The sequence below is a fragment of the Pestalotiopsis fici genome (assembly GCF_000516985.1).
Source record: "Pestalotiopsis fici W106-1 unplaced genomic scaffold PFICI_Scf_9, whole genome shotgun sequence".
NCBI classification, from domain to species: Eukaryota; Fungi; Ascomycota; class Sordariomycetes; order Amphisphaeriales; family Sporocadaceae; genus Pestalotiopsis; species Pestalotiopsis fici.
Genome location: NW_006917099.1, coordinates 2,110,414 through 2,125,293, shown reverse-complemented (window position 1 = coordinate 2,125,293; position 14,880 = coordinate 2,110,414). Strand labels below are relative to the sequence as shown.

The following is a 14,880-nucleotide window of genomic DNA, read 5'->3' as shown; positions in this document are numbered from 1 at the left end:
CTTTTGCCCATTTACATTTCCATCCAAGCAACATTGAATGTGCTCGTCATTCATTGCAAGTCGGCGACATTCATCCACATAATAACTGATTTCTTGATTCATCCTCAACCCATTGCCCATTGATCATCCCCAGGTCATCTTCACCATGGCGCCGCGTACGCGCAGATCCCTTGGGGTCAATGGCGCTGGAGTCGGCGATAACAACGCCTCTCCAGCTGCTACCGACCCTGGAGTCACTCCCTCTGTCGCTCCTAAGAAGCGTGGCAGACCTTCCAAGGTCGAGGTCCCTTCCACCTCTGTCTCGTCCATTGCTTCTCCTGCCCTGTCCATTTCTGATACTGGAGAATATTCAACCCCGGCCACCAGCCACGACGTCACTCCCGGAGTTGCTGCCAATGGCCAGTCTACCAAGACTACTCGCAGTCGCATCGTCATTGAACTGCCTGCCGGTCTTCAAGATGACGACGATGATGAGCTGTCTGCATTTCCGGCTCCGACCACCATCTCGTCGCGCACTAGAAGTGCTCGTCGATCTCTCCGTCCTGCTGCTCAAGTTGTCGAAGACTCCGATGATGACATGGATCTTGACTTTGACCCGTCTCCAGACGCCACTCTAGCCCGACGCCTCCAGAAAGAGGAATACGCAAAGGCTGCCGAGGAAAGAGACACTCCATTCATTGGTAAGGACGCACAAGACTGCGCACAAGGAAAATAAATGCTAACAAGCACACAGACGAGAGCAACTATGAAGTTGACAATGCAAGCTCCATGGACTTGGATTATGGCTCTGGCAGCTCTGAAGGTATTACAATCTTCCAAATATACTTGCTAATGTACTAATGACGATTCAAGACGAGGCCCTCGCTACCAGTGCACCGGCTCGCAAAAAGGCCAAGGCAGTAGCCAAGTCCAAGTCGAATGCAAAGACTCGTGCCAAACCTGCCAAGAACCGCAAGGCCAAGTCGAAAGCTGCACTCTTGACGGCTCCTGAATACACTCCCGATCCCGATGACCCCGACGCCGACGCTCCCGGTTTCGAGACCCCGTCTGACTTTTCGCAGTGGGAGATAACCGATGATGAAGTAGAGGCAACCGGTGAGATGGGACAGATTGGACGTTCACGCCATGGATTTTCTGGCCCTGTTCACTCTAGACGAGCCAAGAAGGAGCGGTTGAGACTGGAATTCTACCACCCCGAGCTCAAGACCATGTGGGGAACCCTCAAGGAAGAGACCCCAGCAGAGCCGCCCAGGGCTGAGCAGCCTACCAACATTACCCGAACTCTCAAGCCCTTTCAGCTCGAGGGTCTCGCCTGGATGAAGAAGATGGAACAGGACAAGTGGAATGGTGGCATCCTTGGAGATGAAATGGGTCTGGGCAAGACCATTCAGGCAGTCTCTCTGATAATGTCGGATTACCCTGCCAAGCAGCCCAGTCTCGTCTTGGTGCCCCCCGTTGCACTCATGCAGTGGAAGTCGGAGATTGAATCCTACACTGATGGCACGCTCAAGGTCATTGTCTTTCACGGTACCAATTCCAAGGCCAAGGACATGACTGCCAAGCAGCTCAAGGCTTTTGATGTCATTATGATGTCGTACAATACTTTGGAGTCCATGTACCGCCGACAGGAAAAGGGATTCCAGCGCAAGGATGGTCTTTTAAAGACCAAGAGTGCTGTACACACGATTCATTTCCATCGAGTCATTCTTGATGAAGCTCATTCCATCAAGGTAAGCCATCTTTAAACTCTTGTCAAGCAATGCTAATGAATTAGACTCGTACTACAATGACGGCCAAGGCATGCTTTGCCCTCAACACCACGTATCGCTGGTGCTTGACTGGTACACCTCTGCAGAATCGAATTGGTGAATTCTTTTCCCTGATTCGTTTCTTGAACATGGCACCCTTTGCCTCGTACTTTTGCAGATCGTGCCCCTGCTCCACCTTGGAGTGGGACATGAATGATGAAGGCAGATGCAAGCACTGTAAGTTTTTCGTCGAGTCAAATTTGTTCAGACTGACATGATGTAGGCAACCATGGGTCTATGAGACACGTGTCCGTGTTTAACCAGGAACTGCTGAATCCCATTCAAAAGTACAACAACAAGGGTCCCGGTGCCGAGGCCTTCAAGAAGCTTCGCCTCATGACCAATCGCATCATGCTGCGTCGTCTCAAAAAGGACCACACCAACTCCATGGAGCTTCCCGTCAAGGAAATCTTTGTTGAGCGTCAATTCTTTGGCGAGGCCGAGCATGACTTTTCGAGCAGTCTGACCAGTGAGAACCAACGTCAGTTCAACACCTATGTCGCCCAAGGTGTCATGCTCAACAACTATGCCAACATTTTCGGTCTCATTATGCAGATGCGACAAGTGGCTGATCATCCCGACTTGATCCTGAAAAAGTCTGCCGAAGGCGGACAAAACGTGCTGCAGTGCTGCATATGCGACGAACCCGCCGAACAAGCGATTCGATCCAAGTGCCGGCACGACTTTTGCCGCTCGTGTGCAAAGAGTTATCTCAACTCTCAGGATCAGCCCGATTGCCCCAAGTGTCACATTCCTCTCTCGATTGATCTCGAGCAGCCCGAGATTGAGCAGGACGAGGCCTTGGTCAAGAAGTCTTCCATTATCAACCGCATAAATATGGAGAATTGGACTTCCTCGTCCAAGATTGAGCTCCTTGTTCACGAGTTGCACTCTCTTCGATCCGACAGTGCCTCTCACAAGTCCATCATCTTTTCTCAATTCACCACCATGCTTCAGCTCATTGAGTGGCGTCTGCGTCGAGCTGGTATCACGACTGTCATGCTCGATGGTAGCATGACGCCTGCTCAACGTCAAGCCTCGATTGACCACTTCATGTCCAATGTTGATGTCGAGTGTTTCTTGGTCTCGCTCAAGGCCGGAGGTGTCGCTCTGAATCTCACAGAGGCCTCTCGTGTCTTTATTGTCGATCCGTAAGTCATTTGCCCGAATTCATGATATATGCTAACCTGCCTAGCTGGTGGAACCCTGCCGCCGAGTGGCAATCTGCCGATCGTTGCCATCGTATTGGACAGACCCGTCCTTGTACCATAACCCGTCTCTGCATTGAGGATTCTGTAGAGAGCCGAATTGTCCATCTTCAGGAAAAGAAGACTAGCATGATCAACTCTACGATCAATTCTGATGATGCCGCCATGGAGTCCTTGACTCCCGAGGATCTTCAGTTCTTGTTCAAGGGTTGATTAATGTGGGCGTCGTCTAGAGACGACACGTTAATGTCATACGGAATGATGTCGTTTGTTGCCATACGAAAATGGTAGCACGTGAGCGGCATACGGAATGCGCACGTTGGTTGTCATACGGAATGGCAACACTAGGTTTCCGCTGAGATGTTTGGAGTGTATACACTAATTTTTGGTCGCGACATGTCTGTAGCTTGTCACGGATAAACGAAGAAACGAGGAATGAGGATTGCACTGGCGAGTGCATGGCGTTGCAAGGAGTTTACTGGTCTATAAAGGTGCATCCATAGGAGGTCTACATATACCCAGAGAATCAAGTAATGTCAGGGACTTGCGAATAGATTGTGACATATGGACCCATTGAATAATTATGGGTTGATTGAACAAGACGGGTGCCGTGTGCTAACATTTCCGAATACATCACGACTCCTTTATTCGATCACTACGAGGCCTTGTTGATTTCCATACGTTTCCATTCCCAGTATCCCAGGCGTATGCGATCCCACTTTTCACCCAACCGCCTCAGACACAAATCAGCCTTTTCCTTTTCACCAGCCTCGGCATAAATATCGGCCAAGAGCTCCAAGGCATACGAGCTGCGAACCTGCTCGTCATTGCTGCCAAGATTGTCGACGTACTGTTCGGCATAATCTCTGACAGTACCTAGCTTTCTTCCACCCTTGACCAGGACACCCTTGAGATAATTCCACGGGCTTTGATTTTGCGGTGCCAGCTTGATCTTGTCCTCGGCATACTGAATCTCGCGGTCCACAATGTCGGCGGGCACGGCGGGATCGTGCCCGGTGGCGTGTGAGCCTGGTGTAGTATTCCGGGGATCGGAAAAGACGAGAAAGAAGCGGTGGGACCAGGCGGAATTGTTGCGCACGTCCTCGTCGACCATGGTGGCGATGCTGGCGAGCTCGGCGTCGTCGTCCCACGTTCCCAGCTTGCGCACGGCGTACTGGCGATAGGTCCAGACGTGGTAGTTTTTGGCGTCGTCGGCAAACATGTCGGTCATGAAGGCGCGCTCGCTGGCCGCGAACCGGCGCACCTCGTCGGGGCTGTCGCGGATCTGCGGGTAGTAGTGGTCCAGCAGCAGCTGGCGGTGGTGCCAGATTTGGTAATTCTTCTGGTGCTCGAGGGCCACCTCGTTGAGCCAGGCCAGCTCGTCGAGCAGCGGAATGTCGAGGGCCTGGACAATGGAGAAGCGGTACAGCCATACCGTGTAGTGTGCCGGGTTCATGGAAATGATGTGCTCGGTCAGCTTGAGGCAGCGGGGCGAATACTCTTTGGCAATCATGACGGCGCGGAGATATGCCGTTGCTGGAGAGTGTCAGCTAGAGGTCGGTTCACATTGACAAGCACTTACACTCGGCATAATCGTCTGGATAGGCTATAGAAGCTAGAGCTCCCTCTGGCTCCGTCTGAGGCACGGGTATCACGTCGTCCCAGTCGGGATCAGTGGCGTACGACCCCATCTTGTGCCCGTAGAGCTCGCTGCCGAGGGCCGCCATTTCTTGTCTCCGAGCGCGCTCTTGCTCAATCTCGGCCAAGTCGTCGGGGGTGAATTTGACCTGGGGCTCGCCGCCGCGGACGCGCTGGGCCTTGAGTCTCCGCTCCCGGAACTTTCGGCTCTGGTTGAGCAGGTTGATGTGGCGGGAGCGCTTCTCGGATCGGTCCTCGTACTGCTCGAGCGAGTACTCGCCAATGGGACGACCGTACTTGTCCTTGCCCCAATCCCCGACCGACGGCTTGGAGACCCGCCGCAACGGTGTGTTTGCCTCGTTGACCTGCTTCCACAGCTCCTTTTGGGCCTTTTTGCCAAGCAAATGAACCTCGCCCTTGCAGAGGTAGTCTTGGTTAAAGTAAGCGGTGCGCTCGACGGTCGATAGGCCGTGTAGACCGAGTTTCTCTCGGGCCTCTTGGTAGGGGTTGGTGAGCTCGTAGACTTGCTGGGCGCGCTCAAGGACTGTCTTGGGTTCAGGCTTGGCGGGAGCTGTCCACGTCAGAAGAGCTCTCAAAAAATGTACACAAGACAATATATCTTACCGTCGGCTGTCTTTGCCTTGGCTGGTTTGCCTTTGGGTGGCATGATGATCTTGGAGCTCCGAGAGTTTAGTGATGGTGGGGTTCTTTGGAGGTTTGGTGACTTGTTAACCCCACGTCGACGTAGCAGAGGTCAATAGCAGACCCTTGATGATGCAAGATCCACAATTAGATGTAAATGTCTGTATTATATTTCACTCTTCTTGTAGAAATAATTACTTATTCTTTGATTATACAATGTACTAACAAACCGTGCTCATGGTTATTTATACCCGTGAGGATATTTCTAAACTTGTCCAGGTATTCAACTGGCAAGTATACTAAACTATATACACGTACGAATCATTAATAGTGACAATCAGTATCACCTGCTTTCAACACGCCAAAACTTCCAACCTTCTCTTTCTGCCCCGCCACTGTGCACTCCCACCAGCCTTTCTACACCTTCATTACCAGGGGCACTGAGGAACTTTTCCAGGTCAATCTCCATGCCTCCCTCATCGTCCTCGTCCATTCCATTCTTGAGGACGGCAGGCCAGAGCACACCGATACCATCTCCGCCAAGAGTGGTTTCAAACTTTTGATATCCTTCGAGTTCGAGCTGTTCTTCCAGTTGATCCCATCTGGTTCTGGGTACTGTTGGGTTCATTAATGTTATCGAGCAACCGCCGCCGCCAGCTCCAGTGAGCTTGGTCCAGCCCAGACCTTCGTGGTCGACCAGTTCCCGTACGCGCTCAAGACGCGGATGTGATACGCCCAGTGCGTTGAGTAGACCGTGATTTATCGTCATGATTTCTCCCACTTTGCTCAGACTCTCCACCTCGTCCTTGTCAAAATCGTCCTCGGCAATGAGGTCGTTCATGGTATGGACACACTTGTCTATTGCGTCCAAGATGGGCCCAACCAGTTTCGGGTGCGTATTCCTGAGCCTTGCAACCTTGGCCACCTCGTGCGCTGTAGACTTTGGCTGCCTCGTGTCGACAAGCAGCAAGGGGAGCTCTGGAAAGTCCCACAATGGTTTCACTGTCGGTGGCTGTTCTCCGGTGCCCTTGAGATACACTACTGCCTTGCCTTGGGTCGCGACCGTATTGTCCACCCCAGAAGGATTGCCGTGTATACACATTTCCGCCACAAAGGCCCAGCTGTTGATTCTTGCGACCTGCAGGCGCGCCTCGTCTGGGGGCTGATCGGGGTGGGGTCCGGATAACGTTCGAAGCTGCAGCAGCAAGGCTGAAGACATGCATACAGCAATGGAGGCGCTGCTACCTAGACCGGCGCCAATGGGTATCGTCGAGCGCAGCGTATATAGACAGCCTGGGAATTTGGGCGATCCGAGGGAGAGAAAGAGGTAGAGAAAGGAGCTTGCCGAGTTCTTGTGTATCTTGCGCTCGGCCTCTGACTTGTGAGGTGACATGTCTTCGAGGTGCGGCTGCAGAGCCTCGACGAGGTCGGGGTCGAGAGAGGTGACATGGCTATAATAGGACTTTTTCTTGTCGGGATGTTGGAATATTGCCCAGGGCAGCTCGTCGATATTCCAGGTATGCTCGAGATCAATGTCGGCAAAGCGCAGACTGACGGTACGCTTTGATTTGGAAAGAGTAGTGACGTGGAGATATGATCGCAAGGAGATGGATGCGGCAATGGCAGGCTGCAAGACGAAAACATGTTGTCAGCAAGCATACGCTGGAATGACGCATGGAGCATAACCTACCTTGCCATATACGACGGCGTGCTCTCCCGACACAATGACCTTGCCTGGGGCTGAGACCATGAATGGGGGCATCATGGCGTTGGACTTTTTGCGAAACATTCTTGCTCGAGGGTTGTTGTCTTCTGGTGACGATCGTCCGTTTACACCATTGCCATTGACGCTGCCGTTGCTGCCATTTCTCGTGCCATTGACGCCATTGTAGTGCCCATTACCGTTGACATGCGGTAAAACGAGGCTCTCCTCGGAGCTACTGGTCGACGACGCCATGTTGAAAGGGTCGAGGTATGTGCAGTGTAGAATGGCAGAGGAGGGCGCAAAGTAAACGACGTCGTTGATTCAGTTGGTGGTGCGGCCAGTCGAGAATATGCAGGGGTGTGTGGCCGATGCGCGTTTCCCTCACTAAACCTTGTTGTAGGTGCCTTTTCTTTTTAGTTTAAGAAATTGAGTAAACAGTTTGATAAATTAAACAATTCTGTAATAAATGGGCAACCCGTCAGACGATATAGGCGATTCACTGTCGAGAGAGAATGACTACTTGTTACAAATGTACGATACGCGTACCGGGGGCGCAGGGAGTAAGTAATAGCAGCATGCAGATGAATTGTTGGGGGCCTGGTTCGGTTCGGTATCGCGCATGGAGACGAGTGAGTGGAAATTATTGATGTTTGCTTGCTGCAAGTATTCCCAGTTTCTGCCTACAGAGCCTAGCCAGCGCACTGCCCGCACATGTATGGTACCCGTAAACTACCTGTAAGAGAATTGGCCCCGAATTTATACATGTCCGTACATGTTATCATGAAGGATTCCAAGCCGTTTCGGCCCTCTTGTCTCCCGCATGCAGCACAAGAAAGCCCAACGGTGGTCAGCATTGTACGGCGTATAGTAACTCCGAGGTGATACTTTTTTTTCAGATTCCACTCAAGGATTCCCAACTCTTACAGCATGGCGTAGGACAGCGTCATGTTTTACCCAGCCAGCCAGTCTGTCCACTAAAGACTCGAGGTATCATCATCTCCAACTCGCCCCCTTTTTTCTCCCCTTCTTCCCCAAATGCCAACCCAACCTTGTAACCAAATTATTGGGAGGGGCCATTTTAGTCTGCCCGTGACCTTTTTTGGGGGGCGGTCCCTGCTGTAGCGCAGGGCCATTAATGGCACAAAAGCGGGATCCGACGCTGCGGGACAGGATTGCAGCGGGCCACTCATGACTGCCCAATTGGAAACTCTGGCTCAGTCAGCTCGACGGATCACCGGTAACCGAACCGTCCAACATTCCGATACACCCATGGATATAAGACTGATTGTCGGCCAACCCCGACTCATACTATGCATCAGTAGGTATTGAATAAGCTGAAGGCTTTCAGCTGGTGAGCCTCACCTCAGCTTAGCCATACCAGGTAGCACAAGAACATGATTGGCCGACTATACATGATTCTGTCGCCAATACAGAGAGTCGTTGGGAAACATTTCATACCGATTCAATAGTCTACATGGCGGGGCATAACTGTACGTATCTAGCGTTGCCAATTTATTCTAGAATCTAGACCACGTGGACAATGTTCTTTATGACAAACTTGCATATTCCAACGCCGTCTCCCTCTATTCATACATTTCTGGTCAAACTACACCCTGCTGTTCCCCTGGTTTCCTCCACCATAACCATCTATTTCCATCGGGCAACTTTGGAGGCTGTACATTGATCACGACCGTCTCGCGCTTAGAAAACCTTCTTGGCCGTCGTCTCGGTCTCGGCTCTGCTGCAGACTCGGTCTTGCCAACCGCTATACTCGATGCCTCGCGCGTCCTCTTGAGCATCCCCCGACGAGTCATCATGAGCTTGAACCGTTCGTCGAGGCGCTCAATGTGGCTCATGAGAAACTCCATGCCCGTCCGCGTCTGCACCAGCAGGATAAAGACAATGAACGGCACGCAGGCGCAAATCATGGTGACGGGAAACTGCCAGTCGTCCACGTCCAAGGGAAACCCCGTCATGCTCCAGACGCTCGTGACAAAGGTCAGGGGGTAGAAGATCATGCTCAGGCTCGTCAGCACCTTGATATTGTCGCCTTGCTCAATCGCTCGCCGACTCTCCTTGACGCTGCTGCCGGAGAAGAGCTGGTCCCGCAGACTCTTGATCTCCTGCCGCGTCGCCTCGTTCTTGGCGTGGACCTGGTGCAGCAGGGCGACGGCCGTTTCGAGCTCGTGGCGTAGTGGACGCAACTTGGCAATGTAGGCCACGTATTCTGGCGAGTTCTGGGCACCACTGTCTGGGTGTGGAAACAGTGTCGGGTGTTTTCCGGCCCAGAAATCCTTGGTAAAGGTATCTGTATACGCATTCATCATGGACTTGATGCCGTCATTAATGACCGCCAGCGAATTGTAAGCCCAGAAATATCGTCTCGAATAGGTAAAGTGCTTGTCTTCAAACAAGAGCTTATCCCGCAGGCGATCATCAAACATGAATGTGACCTGGCAACGTCAGCATTACAATCCTTTCGAGTGTCGGGAATCTCACCGGAGGAGTAATGAGCTTGGTAATGACATCACTCAAGTCGATATTCCTCTTGACGGCATCACGATACTCCATGACGAGAGCGTCGAGAAAGGCCAACGGACCACTGCAAAAAGTGGTTTGAGAGTCCTCGCTGCGCATGACGTGGACATCATCAGGAAAGCACTGGATATTGAGGAGCTGCCACGGCGCAAACGAGTCGTAGATTTTGCCCTGCTCGGCCTTGGACTTGCGCTTTTTGCGCTCAAACGTGCGGACAGGATCGCCGGAAAGGGACAGGGCCAAGATGGAACTACACTCGCAAATGTCAATGTGATCCGCGGCTCTCTTGTCCGCCGGCCGATGATCATAGTGCTGCCATGGAGCCGGGGTAAGCCTGTCCCCGACGACGGTGTAATATTTAAAGACGAAAAAGCAGCTCCTCTGTCGTGTCTCGCTTGTTTCGAATGCTCGGTCCATGTAGGCCTGGGCGGTCAGTCGACGTTGTAGAGTATTCGGGATTGCCTACCTTGGTCTTGCCCTTGTTGCCCTCTCTCGTGACGAGATGCTGAAAGAGTTCATCCATGTCGAAATGGGATTGCATGCTCAGGTGAAGTGCTCCAAGCATGAGCGGCGAGGGGTCCATGAGTGATCTACCATGTTAGTGATTGAACGAATACACGAGCAGGATACTCACGTCATTCTACCAACGACATGACTGCCATCAATGTGCTGTGAAATGTCAGTGTAATCCTTTACTTGGCGAATCTCATACCTTGAGCGTATCCCACACTGTCTTGGCATCCAGTATCATGTCGGAATCTTTACTCCCTGCTGCATGTCTCGGTCTGGCCAAGGCATCCCGCCCAATGTCAAAAACCTGATATGCCGCGCTATCATAGAGCTTGTCGTGCTGGTCATTGAAAAGTTGAAACAAGTTTTGAGGTTCGAGCTCCTCACGTCTCCGGTACACATCATCGAGAGCGATCTGGGTGGCCTCGGGAAACTGAAACCCCTTGATGTGAAAGTACAATTCATTGTCGTGGTAGGTGTATTCGGGCAAAGACTGCTGAACGCAAATCTTGTCATTAATTATTGGCTCTGGTGCCGTGTTGGAGGGAGGCTGGGCAAAGTCTTCATCATCGCTCATGTCGAGATCCAAGCTCAGAAGCGAGGCGGGTGTATTCTTAGGTAGCAATGCCCTCCTGTCACCAAGCTCATTGGTCAGGCGACGTGATCGCCGGGCAGCTTCTGTCGAGATTGGAGGAATATCACCGAGAAAAGTCGACGTGACGGAAATGGGCTTCATTGGAGGAGTGGGCGCGACTGGGCCTTGTCCTTCCAATGTGCGGCCGCCCATTGATTCATGGAGCTCGCCAAGACTTGATATATATCGAGCATGTTGTTCTTCGACTCTTTTGACGAGTTCTTCATGATTTAATCTTGACATGGCCGACAGCAACGAGTATTTGGTCAATAACTAGAATATGTTTAATATATATAGGCACTCTTGACCTATAACAAGAAAGTATATAGTAGCCAGTTGAATTCATAAATGATACGTAAAAGAAACACGATACTGGACAGCTACTCTTATACTCGTTCTATAATCACGACTATGGAAATATCCGCACCTCCCACACGTTGGCGGGGTTCCACTTGCGGCTGAGTTGAAGTTTGAACAAGTCCAAGGCGTGCAATCATGTTGGCCATTCTTATCATGTGAATTATCTCTAGATATATTATTCAGCATCCCACGTGGGCATGTCGAGGTCAAATCAATACACCGAGGCTACACGTCCGGCTTCGGGGGGCAGTGTTGAGACCGGATGACCAGAATGACGACAATCTTGAAGGTAGCAGACTGATTGACGTAGAGCTCATGCACTTATGACCAATGGAGTAGGTCAGTTTGGATCAAGCTTCTCTACGGCTTCTAGCGTTGAGGAGCTCCCAAGTAGCTGGGCGTTTACTCGGCGCATTCCGACGAGATGAACATTGGCCAAAATCAAAACGTTCACCGAAGCAGACTGACCTCGGGACTCACCTGTCGCGGAATAGAAAAGCCGAGAATATGCGCTGATGTGAGTGTAGTGCCAAGAGTATACAGCACAGTGTGGATATCTACTGCTTACTGTCTGCACGCCATTGACCAAGTGGGATGACTTTTTTTTGCGAGCAAGTCCAATCAAGACATGTTCAACAACCGCCATGTACACACCAATACAAGGCCTAGTAGGCAGCTCGGCCAAGAGGCTCTTGAGCTTGCGACACAATGTAGTCCCTCGAAATGGATTGGCCTGCTCGTCAAGTCAACACCATCGTCTTGCGCCGCTACTGGGCCAGAGCCATCAGGGCTTGAGCTCGAGAAGCTTCAGTAGCACCCTTCCGAGAGCCAGAATCAAGAAAAAGCCATTCTACGTTACCACGCCCATATTCTACGTCAATTCTTGTAAGCATCCTGCTTCGCTCCTCGATTCATCCATTGACGCGTGTAGCTCCTCATGTCGGCCACCTCTTTACCATGGTCATTGCAGACGTCCTCAAGCGCTGGGAGCTTCTCAAGCCCCGACGTGCCCTGCTTTGCACCGGCACCGACGAGCACGGCTTAAAAGTACAACAGGCCGCCGACTTCCAAGATGTACCTCCAAAGACGCTTTGCGACACCAATTCCGAAATCTTCAAGGACCTGGCGCGAAAAGCCAACATTTCCAACGACCACTTTATACGAACGACGGACCCCGAACACCGAGAAGCCGTGGAATACTTTTGGAGGCGCCTGCAAGAAAATGGACACATTTACGAGACCAAGCACGCGGGATGGTACTGTGTGAGCGACGAGACGTATTACCCAGAGAATATGATTACCAAGCAGGTCCATCCTCACACGGGCAAGACGTTCATGGCCTCGATCGAGACGGGAAATGCCGTTGAATGGACCGAGGAAAAGAATTACCACTTTCGCCTGACGGCCTTTAAAGAGAAACTGTTGGAGTTTTTCCGCGAAAACCCAAATTGGGTAACGCCGCCAAGTCGAATGCGCGAGGTGGTGAACTGGGTCGAGAACAACTTGGAGGACTTGTCCGTGTCGCGCCCTGCCAGCCGTCTGCAATGGGGTATTCCCGTGCCGGATGATCCCAGTCAGACCATTTACGTCTGGATAGACGCCCTCGTCAACTATATAACCTATGCCGGCTACCCTCGATGGACCCCCGGAAAGGAGAACCGTGGCGGATGGCCGGCGGATGTTCACGTCATTGGCAAGGACATTATGCGATTCCATTGCATCTACTGGCCGGCACTCCTCATGGCATTGGATCTTCCACTACCAAAACGAATCCTTACCCATGGGCACTGGCTAATGGACGCCAAGAAAATGTCCAAGTCTGTTGGCAATGTCGTGAACCCATTCTTTGCCATTGATCGCTGGGGCGTCGATACGATGCGATACTATTTAATGTACAATGGCGCCATGGCAAACGACTCCTCTTACAGCAACGAGGGTGTCGTGGAATCGTACAAGAAGGGTCTACAGTCAACTACTGGCAACTTTTTAAATAGAATCACGAAGCCCAACAAGTGGGATGTTAGCGAAGCTGTTCGAGAGATTTATCGAAATATGCTTGAACTAGACATTAAATCACCCAGAGCGCAGGCGTTTGCCCGATTGACCGATGCCCATCAGGAGTTGGTGGATTCCCTGGCAGAATCAGTTGGTCAAGATTTTGATAATGGTGCTCCCAAGGCTGCTCTACGCAAGATTATGCACTTTTTGGGCGAAGTAGGTTCTCATTTATTCTGTTCGAAAACTCTACTAACAGCTGCCAGTCCAATAAATACATGACCGAAGCTGCTCCTTGGAACTTGTCCAACAACGGCGAAAGGGACTATACCCGACTTGTCCATTGCATCTATTTGTGCGCAGAGTCGATGCGAGTCGCTGCCATTCTGCTGCAGCCATTCATCCCTGAAAAGGCCGCCGAGATACTTGACCGACTTGGTGTAGACTCCAAGAAGCGAACGCTCGAATATGCAAAACGAGGCAGGGATGGCGAGTACGGAACTCCCAAGGTGGATCTGGGTCAAGGGGCAGCCAGTAGTTTATTTCCTCCTATTCCATGGGAAGGTTGATGTAATAGACGGTAAAAGTTGTACAATATGTAAATAACGTGTAAATGTATTGGTGAATTGCGGTGGCGCCGGATGGGGCTCAAACTCATAAAATTTCTGGACAGTGCAAAACCAACCAATCCATGACCCAACAAAAGACGAGCGAAAATGAAATTCAACGAGCACATTGGTATGATGTATGATTCATGAAGCGTTTACATGCTAAACTCACCTAGCGATTTCGACACAAAAGGTGTTGCTCGTTCCGTACGATGCGCATCACGTTCCGCGCTACCACGAGTGGATGGAGGATGCCGCAAGTTTCTTGATCGCGAGGCGCGTCTTTTACTGACCTTGTTAGGCGATTCGTGAAGCAACAGCCTCGGACCGGTTGAGTCTTGAAGAAGAATACGAGAATCAAATTTCCTGGCGCACCTCTGCAGACAAGCTGACCTTTATCGTCTGCAAGCCTCTGAGCGACGGGGGGCACAAGGTCTCTGCGGGCGTGGCGGATGCAAATGAGCACATGGTGGGCGACATTAACCTCTTTCTCACGCCGTGGGAAGACGACGAGGAGCAAGACGACGAGGCCCGGGGATCTAGACAGAGACTCTGTGTCGGCGAGGTGGACATAATGATTGCCGCCCCCACGGACCGTGGGCGAGGCATGGGCAAGGCAGCCGTGTCGACATTCTTGTGGTTCATCAAGAAGAACATGGGCGCGATTCTGGCCGAGTACGCATCGAGTCTCGAGGATGGAGGCGTCTTGGAAATCAAGGAGCTCCTGGTGCGCATCAATGCGTCCAACGAGGGCAGCAAGGCGCTCTTTAAAGGTCTTGGCTTTGAGCAGAGGGGCGAGGTCAATTATTTTGGCGAGATTGAATTGGTGCTCAAGGATTTCCAAGGCGAGAGAGGTGTTTCCGAGGTGCAAGAGTATCGTGAGCTGCCATTTGATCGGTCTGGATTGGCAGCATGATTCCATCTAGCGGATATTTCATAGATTCGTACATGATGAGCCAGATCACCAAAAAAGGCATTTTCAGAAAAAGCCACGATTCAAATTAGAATACTCGCCATGAGTCAAGAAACAATTCTGCTGCGGTCTTGTCCTTGCATATTGTCATGGTCCGTGATTGCGCGTCTTCAGGCAGACACATGGCAGTTGTGGAGGGGCAAAGGTGGCCTCTGAGCATGGAACCATGAAAATCGCCACCTAAGCCACTTGATAGCCTCTTCAGACCTACACCATCAAGACCTGCAATCATCTCTGATTATCCAGACTGAAAACCATCTC

The 14,880-nt window shown here is 51.5% G+C and overlaps 5 protein-coding genes across 5 annotated transcripts; 2 read left to right on the top strand and 3 right to left on the bottom strand.

The window, feature by feature from the left end:
- Positions 1 to 145: 145 nt before the first annotated feature.
- On the top strand, positions 146 to 3,229 carry PFICI_12070 (uncharacterized protein; the record flags this gene model as incomplete). Its single annotated transcript, XM_007840651.1, has 6 exons — positions 146 to 680; positions 734 to 802; positions 853 to 1,730; positions 1,775 to 1,985; positions 2,032 to 2,959; positions 3,004 to 3,229. 6 exons carry the CDS (start codon positions 146 to 148, stop codon positions 3,227 to 3,229), a joined length of 2,847 nt encoding a protein of 948 aa, XP_007838842.1.
- Positions 3,230 to 3,671: 442 nt separating this feature from the next.
- PFICI_12069 (uncharacterized protein) lies at positions 3,672 to 5,321 on the bottom strand (the record flags this gene model as incomplete). The annotated part of the gene is made up of 3 exons (XM_007840650.1): positions 3,672 to 4,552; positions 4,599 to 5,225; positions 5,279 to 5,321. The coding sequence occupies 3 exons, from the start codon at positions 5,319 to 5,321 to the stop codon at positions 3,672 to 3,674; spliced, it is 1,551 nt and encodes a 516-aa protein (XP_007838841.1).
- Positions 5,322 to 5,639: 318 nt separating this feature from the next.
- PFICI_12068 (uncharacterized protein) lies at positions 5,640 to 7,253 on the bottom strand (the record flags this gene model as incomplete). Its single annotated transcript, XM_007840649.1, has 2 exons — positions 5,640 to 6,923; positions 6,987 to 7,253. The coding sequence occupies 2 exons, from the start codon at positions 7,251 to 7,253 to the stop codon at positions 5,640 to 5,642; spliced, it is 1,551 nt and encodes a 516-aa protein (XP_007838840.1).
- Positions 7,254 to 8,602: 1,349 nt separating this feature from the next.
- Positions 8,603 to 10,926, bottom strand: PFICI_12067 (uncharacterized protein; the record flags this gene model as incomplete). Its single annotated transcript, XM_007840648.1, has 5 exons — positions 8,603 to 9,454; positions 9,501 to 9,962; positions 10,006 to 10,129; positions 10,174 to 10,208; positions 10,252 to 10,926. The coding sequence occupies 5 exons, from the start codon at positions 10,924 to 10,926 to the stop codon at positions 8,603 to 8,605; spliced, it is 2,148 nt and encodes a 715-aa protein (XP_007838839.1).
- Positions 10,927 to 12,000: 1,074 nt separating this feature from the next.
- On the top strand, positions 12,001 to 14,562 carry PFICI_12066 (uncharacterized protein; the record flags this gene model as incomplete). The annotated part of the gene is made up of 5 exons (XM_007840647.1): positions 12,001 to 13,257; positions 13,305 to 13,547; positions 13,712 to 13,776; positions 13,823 to 13,853; positions 13,948 to 14,562. 5 exons carry the CDS (start codon positions 12,001 to 12,003, stop codon positions 14,560 to 14,562), a joined length of 2,211 nt encoding a protein of 736 aa, XP_007838838.1.
- Between the last annotated feature and the right edge of the window lie 318 nt (positions 14,563 to 14,880).